The sequence below is a fragment of the Aulonocara sp. 'chitande type north' Nkhata Bay genome, linkage group LG17, assembly GCF_057382095.1.
Source record: "Aulonocara sp. 'chitande type north' Nkhata Bay isolate Kocher_YH1m ecotype deep benthic linkage group LG17, A_spYH_male_GT1.1, whole genome shotgun sequence".
Classification (NCBI taxonomy): domain Eukaryota; kingdom Metazoa; phylum Chordata; class Actinopteri; order Cichliformes; family Cichlidae; genus Aulonocara; species Aulonocara sp. 'chitande type north' Nkhata Bay.
This window is the reverse complement of record NC_141360.1, coordinates 31,920,955-31,934,325: the sequence shown is the minus strand read 5'-3', so window position 1 is coordinate 31,934,325 and position 13,371 is coordinate 31,920,955. Positions and strand designations below refer to the sequence as shown.

Here is a 13,371-nt window from a genome sequence, read left to right as displayed (position 1 = left end):
TCTGGCAGATTTGGATCAAAAGTTTATTGCACGGTTAGGCTGCTTGAAGGGATTGCACGATTATAGCAAAAACACGATACTGTGTCGTGATAGAATTTGTTTTAGTGAAAGCTTTTCTGTCGACATTAACCTGGGATGAGGCTGGATAGCTGCATGTAGCACACAACAGGAAACGGTGCACTTTAGTTGCGATCGCACCTCTGGGAATGTGATTTAGGTGAACCTGGGTAGTTTATGCAGGATGCAGGACACACAGCGCCGGGGGCGTATTAGCTGTTCGCACATCAATGCATTCCACCATCACACTGATTTTTATGAGGAGGCTGGCAGGTTAAAGACTGCTTAATGTATAATCCAATCATTTGCATTCTCACGTGTATCAGGTAATGCCAAGAAATGTCCAGGCTTGAAGTTCCGATATCGAAATTGCTTAGTACTCACCACTTACATTCCTCGTATTAAAAACTTTTGACATGGATGCATCATCTGGTTTTAAAACAAAACATCTGTTAATGTTTTTAGCAGCATAAACTGGATCTAAGCACTCTATTTCTCCGTATCTTGGACCCAAAGCCTACAGGAATCTGCCAATTTGCTCGTCATCGCAATATTTGGAACATAACTCTCAGGGTTCATTTAGCACGCCGTGCAAAATCCCCTTTTTCTTTTAGTGTTTTAGTTTTTTTGGTCTTATTTTGCAACATTAAACTGGTGTAATATTTGATATTCACTCAGTGAACATCAGTATACCATTGATAAAATCCTAACCATGTATAATAATGTACTTTTTCATTTTACAGTTGCATCTTTATCATTTTGCTGATGAATTCTACATTTTCCTGTAGTTTTCTACAGAAATGAGGGTTTCCTGTGATTACAGAGAGGTTGATTGGACAGTCTTGTGCCCTGTCTGTTTTAGTTTTTGAAAGCATTGCTGGCCACTCACAAGCGCACACCATAAACGCACACACACTAAAAATCTTGGTGTCCTGCAGGTATTTTTCCTCTGAATCAGGAACAGATTTTTCTTTAAATCACTGGGAAATACCCTGATCTCAATTCCCTGTAACACCTGGTAGGATCAGAAACTTTAACAGATATGTAACAAGTCTTGGCTGGTGAAACAGTTGAAGTTCCTGATGGTTTAGCATTTTCCCAACCAATTAAACTGTCAGAACAGTGTCTTTCCCTTCTTTTCCTTATGTTTGTGTCCTTTTCATTAAAAAGAAAAACTTAATAAAATTGCTGTTATATAATGTAAAGCCTGAGAAACAGTTCTCATCACGTAATCGTGTAATCATTTACGCTATATTTAGGCATCTGTTGTCCCCATGGGGATTAGCCACTTAAACAATATCCTGTAAGTTTGAAGAAGATACCACAAATTTACGACAAAGTCACGTCGTGCTTTCCTGGCTTTCGCGTTGTTTTCTTGTTCGGTCCATCTGGTGCTGCGGGTGTTGATCTCCTGTCGGGGTGCAACAGACCAGAGAGGAGCATATCACATGATCATAGTGTTAAAGCACAGAGGGATGTCCAGGCTAAATTAGCCGATCAGAGGGTATCAGCTTGCAGCATCTCTGCAGGAAACTGCTTAATACTGTAACACTGCAGGTTGTGTTTCTGCCAGCCTGTCTGGACTGCCTTGGCTGTATGTGAGTGCATGTGCTGTGCAAATAGGGCAGGCATACTTAGTGCTGTCACCTTATGCAGGGATGTGTATACGTGGCTTCTTTCAAGTTGTCAGATAGGCTAAGGGAACACGGTAAGATTACAATGCAGGGATTAGAGGGTGAGAAGTCCTTATGTTAAAAAGACCTGTGCGCGTGTGTGTGTGTGTGAGTGTCAGATAAGAGGCTGCTGATTCCAGCGTGGAGGCGTGTCTCGCTTAAATGCGCGTGTATGAGAATGAGAGAGAGAGAGATGTGGGTTTGAATGAAAAGTGAGGATATTTTTGAGTCTGACAAACTCGAGTCTCATGATGTTTTGAAGCATGGAGAGAAAAGAAGGGATAAAGAGAGAGAGAGGGAGAGAGAAAACATCCATCCCCAACAACGTGACTAATGTGTCCCGGATCAAATTTATTCCTTAAATACCCGCATCCTACCACCAGCTTTGTTTTATTTTAAACGTGCTCTTCTTTTAGATATAAATCCACTGTCTCTGAGTAGAGTGCTGGAGCCACTACTACTATGTGCATCAGAGATGTGTGTGTGTGTCCATTTATACACTAGAACGAAGAAGGAAACATTAATAATGGATTAGCAGCCCCATTAGACTTGCTGTCTGCTTTCTCAGGCCCATGTCTGTGGACACAAATGCGCACACATGCACTTGTGTTTTCATTACTTGAGAGAACATCGTGTTGACTTGGATGCATTTCCTGCAGACTAACTGTAACAATAACCATAGCGCCCTAAACCTGACCTTGAACCAAATCTTCACCTTATGCAGCACATGTTACATGTAACACACTTGCTTATAATCTGACTGTTTTTGCACATTTACTCGTGAGAAATGCGAGTACACACACAGTGAGTGCATGAATGAGTGATTAAGTCAACGACTGAGTAAATCTTCTAATGTCCAGAGGGAGGTGTCTTAGGAGAGATATGAGTGGTCAGGGTCTTTTCTAAGTGCTGCTGGGAAATGGAATGCTGGCTTCCAGGCAGTCAGGTGACCTACGGCCATGGTGAGCGTGGAGTCATGTGATCATAATAGGAAAGAGATAATAGAAGAGCGAGGGGGTACAGTCAGCACTCACATGGATGTTTTGTGTGTCGATTGCTAATGGGCTATCACTGGGCAAATGGTTGCTGCAGGATAAAGGGATAAGATGTTACAGGCCATAAAACACTCACACCCTCCCTGACACATTAATGCACTTCAGAAACACACTAAACCTTTCCGACATCCCCCTCTCCTCTCTCTCTCTCTCACTCTCGAAGTCATATGATATAGATGAGGCCCTGGGTTATACAATATGACAGTATGAGATCATCACCTCATAGATTGTCCTAATCTCTGAAGGAGCTCACAAGATTTTCTAATAGCTTTATAACATTTCCGAACGCTTGCTCATTGTGACCGAGCAGCGCCGAACTGTTTGAGCGGCTGTTTGTTTGTCAAAGCTAGTGGTCTAAACGGTGATAGTTTTTTTTATTTCTTTATGAAAAATATTCCCATGTACACACAATTTAACTGACTTCAGAACTACAATCATTATAAAATAAACTACTACTCAAACTGGGGGTTTAGTAGTCGTGTTATTGAGAAATTCATTTAAGAACCTGAAGGTACCGCAAGTGGAGATTTATTCTTTTAGAAACACACAAAAGGAACGAAGAAAATTCCCCCTCACATTTACACACAAGTGCTTGAAATGATCAAATATTGCATAAAAGGTATTTTTATGGTGATTTAACATCATAAAATCTAAATTAGTTTATCTAAAATACCATACAGCACTTCTTTTTCTACTTATTGGATTTAATCCATCTGTTCACTTAAATTTTCAGGAATTTTTCCGGTGCGCCACTGTGTCCAAGGTTTTTGGGGTGGTTTGTGGGGCTGTTATCAAATCAGACTGTGTACTGAAGCTTTAAAACCATTTGAATGATTGATGGCAAGTGTCTCGTCTGTCTCAGATGATTTTGCTAATGCACTGGATGTTTTGTGTTGGGTCGGATTCATATTCAAATAGAGGACTAAAATAAAACAATACAAAGCTTAGAAAAAAAGAAGAGCAGATTAACAGCATTTTATGAAAGACAGCGTTGATGTTTTGGACTGAAAAAATAAAAGAGTTGAATGATGTGCCCTCATTGGACCTCTTTTTAAAAAGTGGTTGCCTTGGCGATAATCCCTGTAACATTATGGGAGTAGGTGTCTAAGCTCTGACGTCTATAGCCTCTAAACCACTGCCGTTTCTTATATTTTTAGACTGTATACTGTGGTGTCTGCACCTCGATGGAGACGCAGCCCCGTGTGTCAATCCTGCTGCTCTTTCTGTGCTCATCTGTAAACCAATCTGTCAGTTCACTTTCCCATAATTTCATCCTCTAAAAGGGTCACCGACGTTATGAAACGACCTGGATGTGTCACGACTTTCTGTCAAAGCACGAATTTCTGTTTGTCCCACGTTAATTGGAGCACCTCTTTCATATTTGTTTTAATCCTTTTCCCAAATCTGGCTCAACTTGCTTGTAACTGCCAGACTTAATAATTTAGAGAAATTTAGACTTTTTTGGGCCTAAATCCTGTGAGTACTGAGATGTCGTCACCTTATTTTATCGTCGTCAGGCAGCCGTGATTTTGTTTATTTTTGGGGAGCGATGTGCTGAATGTGTCAAATATGGTTAGACACAGAGCTGGTGAAGAGCGGTTCAAAACACATGGACAAAAGCAAATAATCACACAGATATTAAGCTTACCATTAGACATTCCCACTAAAATTGATAAACAAGCCTAGCACAATTTACTAAATAATATACTCCTTTAAATTGCAACAATTTAGTTTAGTTTTATTTTGTGAATATGGATTTGGCACTTTCTGTGGTGAGGTGAAAACCCTAGCAGTCAGACGATCCTCTATGAGCAATGATTTGGTGACAGTGGGGTGGAAGAACTCCCTTTTAACAGGAAGTGACCTCCAGGATGACAGGAAGAGCCCAAAGAAGACAATAACAACAAAAAGACAGCACAGAGTGATCGTTCACTTGTTTATTAGTAAACTACTTAGGATTTTCCTGACATATTTGTCAGTATACAAACGCACAAACGCGGGCATGCTTAAAGATTTTTACAGCAGGTCCCCTGCTAACATTGACTTTTGCGTTTTTATTGAGGTATCAGTGGTTGAGCTGGAATTCCTGTTAAAATGTGTGGAGGATGTTTCTGAGAAGCCAGTATTCCACAGGAGGGAGGAATGCAGACTGTGGCTTTTTTTTTTTTCTCAGCTTGTTTTGGTCAACCTCCTACTGGGAGGCTGCTACCACTTCAGGTAAAGACAGCTGAAGCTTGGTGCAAGCGCTGGAGACTGCAATTCCCATTGAGAATAACAATGATGACGTAGGTGGTGGAAGCCGAGGATTTGATGTGTGTTCATTATCAAGAAGCCATTTACTGCAGCAGTTGAGTCCATTTTCACTTAGATAGCGATCGGGGGGGGTTAGCGTCTTATGATTTTCTGGTTCTGGGTTTTCAGACAATGAACTTCTCTTTAAATCATCCTCTAACCCTAACAGTTTTATATTTCCCAATAAAATAGTCACCCGAGTAGCTTGTCAATTGGTTGAACACTGACTAATTTTGTAAATGTAGGACTGCTGGCAAAATTTCATGAACACATAAATGCAACACAGGTGTGAATATTAGCCTTTGGTTTGAAACAGAGTGCTTCACCAATAAATATCGCACAGCTCAGGTCAAAAGAAGATCAAGTGTGGAGCTGTTCGTCACTCTGTCTAATGGATTTTTGTGGAGTCTTTGAGTTAAGATGAAAGGACACTTCTCTTTTATCCCTGTCCTTTACTAGTGTAATGCAGAAAGGTTTTCGGATAGTATCAGGTTTCCCCCCCGTTTCATCTGCACTTGTATTTCAGTACAGTATGTTCAGCTGCTGTTCATCAGTGTAAAAGATTATTGTTATCAGTTTCTCTGAGCTTATATGGAGTCATGTTTCATAGGAATTGTCATTCTCCTCCCCTCCCATTTTCGTTTCTGCGTAATCTCTTTGTTCTCTTCTGATTAGCTCTCCTCTCCAGCCCTCGAGCCTCTTCCTGACTTGATTTGATTGTAATTGCACATGCTGTAATAATGTTGTACTACTGACACAGCATTAATTTAGGAAAAACATTCCCTCCCTTCTGATTCACGTTGTAACGTTTCTCTCGGTTTTTGTGTACACGTGACCAAGTTTCCCTTTCTGTCCCGTTTGCAGGATCGTAAACTGTCCAAGTCCGAGCGTCAGCGGTTCAAAGAGGAGGCCGGCATGCTGAAGGGTCTCCAGCATCCTAACATTGTCCGCTTCTATGACTCCTGGGAGGGTCCCTGCAAAGGAAAGAAATGCATCGTTCTCGTCACTGAGCTCATGACATCTGGCACGCTAAAAACGTGAGTATATGAGGGATAGAATTTTAAGATTAAGAAGCTGTGCAGGAATCTTCTGAGAAGCCAAATATTAGGACACCAGACCCATGTGCATGAACTGAAAACTATAGCTGTGACTGAAAGGTGTGAACTGCGTGATGTTAACACTCACACTTACAGTAGAGTCCATTCTGACATTTTTCTCTTGAAGAGCACTGTCAGCACAGATGATGACTCACCTCCAGTCTTTCATTGAAATGTAAAACACACACGTGTCGTCCTCTTTGCTATTAAACTAATCTGCAGTCTTTCTCTCTTTTCATATGTTCAAATGGCCTTTCACAGTACTGTTAAAAGCACCTCACATCCTGATGTTTCAGTGCTGATTGCAGCTGTGAGTCAGCCAGCCTGCCTGTGTTAAGTACGGTATTTATGTCACTTACATCACCACAAAGGGTGAAATGACGCAGAATCATCAAAACTTTGATGCAGGTTTTGAGTTTTTATTTATTTCTCTTTTTGGACACCAAACAGTTGAATAAAACTGCTGTGGTCCCATTCGTGTCGCCGAAAATGGCTCGATCTTATCAGGGCAAAGGACACAACACATGTTGGGATCCTGTGAGGTTACACTCTCAGCCTGGGGGCCTCTGTGAGTCTGATTGGGATTTGAAAAGTTTGAGGGTGTGTCAACACTGTTATGTTCATCAACGTGTTTGAGGTAATTTTCAGCGTACATATGTGACAAACTGTACGTCGATGGCCTGCCAGCTCAACGGGCAGTTGTCAGTGTCTGCCTCTCAGACTGTCACCCCACATGCCGTGACTGAATGCCAGCCTCTTTGCCGATTAGAATAGATGTGCATCTGTGTTTGTCAATGCTATTGTTGAGCTCCTGACACAACAGAAGGCTAAACGTGGGGTGACACAGCCTGCGTCACACAGTACATCATGCGACACTGGCCCACCTGCCAGCTGCTGCTTCTGCTGCACATTCCTCTCATTCCCGACATCATTCAGGAGTGACACTGGTCATCGTCCACTTAGTTTAGGTTAAAGTGACAGAGAGGGAGACAGAAGACTACAGTGTGAGAGAGTTATGCGCAAATATTCTGATGAATAGACAAACTGATACTTAGACGTACAGTTTGAAAGCCGCTCGGTAGAGTGACAAACCTGTGAGCAAAGCACTAACAGCACTAACAAGAACCGTAGCGCCCTCCACTGGAGGACTACAAAAATTTCATACTTTTTTTTTAACAGAGAAGCTGCGCAGACACGCTCAGTCCTCTGCATACACCACAGAATAAACACACATTTAACAAATATAGTTTTCTATTTTCTAACTTTTTTTGGAACTTCCCACTACTTACTGAGTGAGAAAGGAAAAAAGAGAGAGAAGAAGAGCTGTATCCTTTTTCTTCTTTTTGAATTTTACATGATTAAATTAAATATTCAGAAAAGACCTCAGTCAGAAAATCCAAAAAACTGCTTGGATCCAGAAGTGTGTGTGCCAAACAACTATAATATACTCCAAAGTAGTAACAAGTAACAAGCAGTGCATTGAACTCTTATAGATACATGATGCATACATGATATCAGGATTGCAATTCTGGTTACTTTAATTTTCCATTAATGTGTTTTTATGCACATATTGAAACAAAGACGCAACATCGTGTTTACCAGAAGACACTCCCATTTGAAAAACTGGAACCAGTGAGGGGAAAAAATACTTGCAAAAGAATAATTTTATATCAAAATTGTTGCTGATTAACTTTTTGTTGATCGACACAACAAGGTTTCTTTGTTTAAGACTATATGGAGCGGATGGATGTGCCCTTATGAAGAGGATCAAGGCATCCGAGGGGTTTGGCCATCATCCAGAAAAATACTCAGAAAGGAGAGGGACCGCTGCACGCTGAAGAGATGGAAAAAGAAAGGGAGATGATGGGAGGGTGGGGGCGATAGGGGAGGAAGATAGGATGGAAATACTTGCCACCATGGAGTGCCCTTTTCTGTGTGCATCTGTGTGTGTAAGAAATGTTTATAATGCTGTCATCTTTCTGTTTTGTAAAGGTTTATTTTCGGAAGAATACTTGTCTGTTCACAAATAATAAAAACTGTATTCACTGCTCGTGAGAGCCGCACGTTCGTGTATCTACAAGTGCTAATTTGCGTGCTTGGAAACATAGCGTGGCTGAGTGAGCGTGCAAGCTCGCTCGATGCTTTGTTGCAGCGTCACTCTGCATGCCACAGCATTTTCCCTGTCTTTCAACGCTGTTCTGACTTCAGAACGACAAAAGAAAGAAAGCAGAGGGGATGGGCGAGGAGGGGACTTAGGTAAGGGGGAAGAAGGGGATAAGGCGTGTGGCTTCTTAAGAGAGACATCAGAGGTAGCAGGAGAGATGCGGTATGATAGAGAGAACTTAAGTTATTCACATGCACATTTTAAGGTTTGTTCACTTTAATAGTCCCTAAAATTATTATTTATGCTCTGCACACTGAAAGCCATCTCCCTGTGAAAAACAAATTGAATTTACCCAGATTTTTAAGGCTTTTAATGACAAACCATAGAAAAGCGGTTAGAGGATTAAAATAAGAAGCATATAGAAGACTTTGATTGTTAAAAATCAGGGTAAAGACTTTACTATATAGCAGAATAGCTGAATTAAAGTTGTTTTTTAATAATTAGCCATCTATCTGTTCACCCATCTATCCGGTTCACAGGGGGGTGGAGTCTATCCCAGCTGTCGCGAGACAGGATGCACCTTGGGAAGATTTAGTCAGTCTATCGAAGGGCTAACATAGGAGAGACAGACAAAGATTCACACTCATATTCACACCTACAGCCAATTTATAAGCACATATGTAACCAGCATGTCTTTGGACTGTGGGAGGAAGCTGGGGAACCTGAAGGGAATCCACACAAGCACAGGGAGAACATGCAAACTCCACAAAGAAAGGCCCCAGGCAGCCTCAGGAATGCATGCAGGATTTTAGAAAGAAGTATAGGATGCAAATATCCAGTGTTTTTCTCTGGGAAGAAGTTGAGTAGAGGTATAAAGTGGCACCAAACGAAAATGCTCAGTTAAGCCCAGCACTCAGTGAGTGTACTTTCCATTGCTCGTTAATGGATGCTTTCTGCTCCGTCAAAGATACTGGGTCACAGCTAAAAGTTGTTGAGCCTCTGTGGCTGTAACACAGCAGTCTGGATGTGGCTTAAGCACACCGCTCTATTATGCTGTAATGCTCACACGGTGTTATGTGAGAATTACTTGTCAGTTAGGACAGAGTTGCAGATGCTGAATTATTAGAGCAGCCAGTGACACCGTGGAGCTGACGGTAATGCTGGAGTCAGACTTATTGATGTCGCTCTGCATCGGGTCAGCTGTCTGGAAGCGGAGCTGGAAGAGGGCATTGCTGGCTGAGACAGAAACATTGTTTGCAGAGTCAGTCTATAGTTCAGTCAGCTGCCTGCTATTCACCAGATCCATGGGGACATTTCTGAGCTAAGCTTGGATATTGAATTAAATACACTAATTAGATCAAAGCCACGATTACTTAGCTCCTCTGCCTGCTTTAAGGCTGTGAAATTAGCACACCATGAAGAAGACTCACGGGGCGGTTGATCTCAGGAGTACGCCCTACCTACTGTGCTCATTGGTCACATTTGGCACAATACCAAGAAGAGGAAGACGCACATTTCTCTGTAGAGTTGAATTGATTTTCAGTCAGCTAATCAAGACAGACAAATGTTTTCTGAGTGAGTTCTTAGAGCTCTTGGAAATAACAAGAACTGCCTCTGATTTAATCAAAAACAAAATCAATCAAGTGCAGTGCTTTGCTAAGAATAGGAGAAATGTTCAGTCTAGATTCACAGTACTTTGCTGTTTTGTTGTAACATTCCTGTGGAATTTCCTCTCATTTTCCTCGCACATTCCAAAGACTTACAAACCAGGTGGATCGACTCAATCACCCACAGGTGTGGATCTGAGTTGGCTCTATGATGGCCTGGCAACCTGTCAAAGGGTGTTTCCCTGCTTTCCGCACTGGGATGTGTTCCAAGTTTAGTGAAGAGAGAGAAAAAAGAACTGATGCAGAAGAAGATCTGGTTGAATTATAAGCAACGTAAGATACAATCCCGATTCATAGAAGCCGGTGCAGGCACATGTTGCATGTACGGGACAGTAGTCGAAACCTTTTGATTGCTGTGTATAGTTGCCTTCGGAGAAAACAAGTAAATAACAATCTGCTGAATAAAGACAGAGATTATCAGTGCTGGCTGCTCATTGACTCTACAGCTGCTTTCAGACATTTCTGTGCAGCACTACATGTTTCTGCTTTTTTACTCCCTTATTCGGTCCTTGCATAGCTGTGTCTTTCATAGTTTTTTATGCAGAGTAGAGCAGCTGCATTAAAAAAAGTGATTTTCTGTAGCTAGTGGTTTTACACAGTGTGATATTCTGAGAGGCCATATGCTGGCAGCTAGCGTGCCGGGACAAAGGCCACTTGAACAAGATACAAGAGCTGAATCGCCTCCTGTGTGCATAATCGTGACCACTTTCTCTTGCTTTGCAAAACACACAGTTTCTTATGTGAGATTTCTTTGTCCTGCAGCTACCTGAAGCGATTCAAGGTGATGAAAATCAAAGTTCTGCGTTCATGGTGCAGACAGATCCTGAAAGGCCTTCACTTCCTGCACACCAGAGCGCCACCCATCATTCACAGAGACCTGAAATGCGACAACATCTTTATCACAGGGCCCACGGGCTCGGTGAAGATAGGGGACCTAGGGTTGGCCACGCTGAAGAGAGCCTCTTTTGCCAAGAGCGTCATAGGTAGGACGGTGCATACGCAGCATCTCAAATTCTCAGAAATGCTAAGACACAAAAATGTGGTTTGCGAAGGCTGCGAAACTGAAATAACTGGGATCTTTTATTTGAGCTCGCTGCGGCGATAATAACCACTTTACATGCATAAGCACATTATGTACACGCCCACTGTAGATAAATTTTACTACTTGAAAAATGTCTGGTTGTTAAAGCTAACCGCAGGCATGTGAAAAGTGATACGGCTTCCAAAGAAACTGTTAGTAAGTTGGGATTCAGTTGTCTGGAAATGTAACCGTTACAAACACATAAACCGAAAGTGCACCGCACTCGGACAATGTTTATGACACATACTTTGAGTCTGCAGTTTTCCCTCATAATAACCTGGGTACCTTTCAGTAGTTTTGTTGTACAGCTGACCACAGGTATTCAAGCTCTGCTCGCACCAAGTACGTAAATATACACTCTTCTCTGCACTTGAGACAAGAATGAGAAGCTCAGTAAATCTCACTGCTTCTTTGTAGCAATTAGGCAAACCTCAAGTATTCAGGCTTCACTTCCACAAACTGAGTCTGTGGCAGCACTAAGTGGATGCAGGTTTGAAATTTTAGCCCTTTTATTTCCAGCTGGAGTTTATTAGATTTCAATCTCTGATTTTATGTTTTATCATTTATACAGTATTTGTACATCATGGTGTGCAAGTTAGGTAGGAGTATGTCCTAGCATAACATACATGTTTTTCTCCACTTTCTAATCACCAGGTACACCAGAGTTTATGGCTCCAGAGATGTATGAGGAAAAGTATGATGAATCTGTAGACGTCTATGCTTTTGGGATGTGTATGCTGGAGATGGCTACCTCAGAGTACCCCTACTCCGAATGCCAAAACGCTGCCCAGATCTACAGACGAGTTACTAGTGTAAGTATGCATTCTCTGCTCAGTCTGTACCTGCAGGTGCATCAGCTGAGAGTGGTAGGAAACCAGTTGGTCCCATTTATGTTGTATCTAACCGTCTCGTTTGTTGTTTTTGCCTCTTGTCTCTATTTTCCGCTGTGAGCCACTCCTCCTCACCCTTGTTTACTGACTGTATTAACAAGTTTGGCATGAGCTGCAGAAGATCCAGTCATATGATTGTGTTTTTGCCCTGATTAGTCTTATGTTTTTGCTTATGCTCTCTCCCTCTCACACTACATTGCAGTTTGTCTTGCGAAGGGATAAAAGCGAACGGAAAGCACTTTTCCCAAACGCAAATCTGAAATCGATAGTCAGTCTATAGTTATTTTAGACGAATTGACACTTATTGAGAAGCTTTTATTCCACTTAGTGTAATGCAGTATAATTAATTCAACTGTCCCATAAACACTAACGCTGTGAGCCGAGCTGGGGAGAGTACAGTTCACCTCCATAAATGTCAGCAAAAGCAGTGAGAGTGACACACTGCGCTGAAATGAAACAGTGCATGAGAATAACGTATTTTTATCGCCCGCCTGAGGGAATAGGCCACACCCCCAGCGGGGAGGTAGTGGGAACACTGGTAGCACTCTGGGGCGTTTTTGAGGTTGCATTTAATCAATTATCAGGTTTAAACAAAGGTTCTGTGTTTACTCTTTACTCTTTACAAAAGAGATTTTTAGTTCAAAATACAATGAATGACAAAAAAGTGATTTCTTTAGTCGGGGGGGGAGGAGCCCTAGGCCTCAAGGTCCTGCAGGTTTTAGATGTGGCCTTGATCCAACACAGCTGAAGTTTTCCAGAGGCCTGATAATGAACTAATCATCTGATTCAGGTGACCCAGGGTGAGATCTAAAACCTGCAGGACACCGGCCCTTGAGGCCTCGAGTTCCCCGCCCCTGCTTTAATCTAATAAAAGATTAATTTGGTTTTGAAATGACAAATTTAAGAAGAAGAAATATTTCCAGTAATGAAATTTTCTGCGTAATGAAAGTAATAACATGGATTTTATGTTGTCTGGTGAGTTTAGTTATTTGTTGAGTTATTGAAAATGTCTTCTGATTGCCACAAATTACATTTCAAAAAATGTACTGGCACAAACTCCTACTTTTTTCTTTTCTTCGTCTGGCATCATCCCATCCAGTCAGATTTTATAAGATTTCTCAGATTTGTTAATGTCCCTCCTTTTCTAAAATTTAGTTGACAGTTGGCTGGAGAGACAGACAATAAAGCAAATGCAGAGAGGACCAGATGCAGGCTGTTTTAAGCCTAGTGCTGCTGAGGTCATCACCCCAGCACACACACACACACACAGACAGACAGATGAGCGCTGTCTCCCTCTTTTCGTCACTCGACTCAGCTCTCTGGATGCTGACAGTGATGCTTAATAGACGTGAGGAATATTCTTGAAATCTCTTCTCATTTTCAAGATCTGAATGCAGGACAGAGGGGCCGAGTTCAAAACAAAAGCCCCGTCTTTGTCGTGGCTCATAAGTCCAA

General features: G+C 41.8%; 1 protein-coding gene across 13 annotated transcripts in view; it reads left to right on the top strand.

Moving 5' to 3' along the window:
- The window catches only part of wnk1b (WNK lysine deficient protein kinase 1b), a 97,463-nt gene that overhangs the window by 42,243 nt on the left and 41,849 nt on the right, over positions 1-13,371 (top strand). For all 13 annotated transcript variants that reach the window (XM_086269612.1, XM_086269602.1, XM_086269603.1 and 10 more), the window contains exons 3-5: positions 5,942-6,114; positions 10,708-10,928; positions 11,681-11,838. In XM_086269612.1, coding sequence (XP_086125738.1) covers positions 5,942-6,114; positions 10,708-10,928; positions 11,681-11,838 — 552 coding nt within the window. The remainder of the gene's footprint in view (positions 1-5,941; positions 6,115-10,707; positions 10,929-11,680; positions 11,839-13,371) is intronic.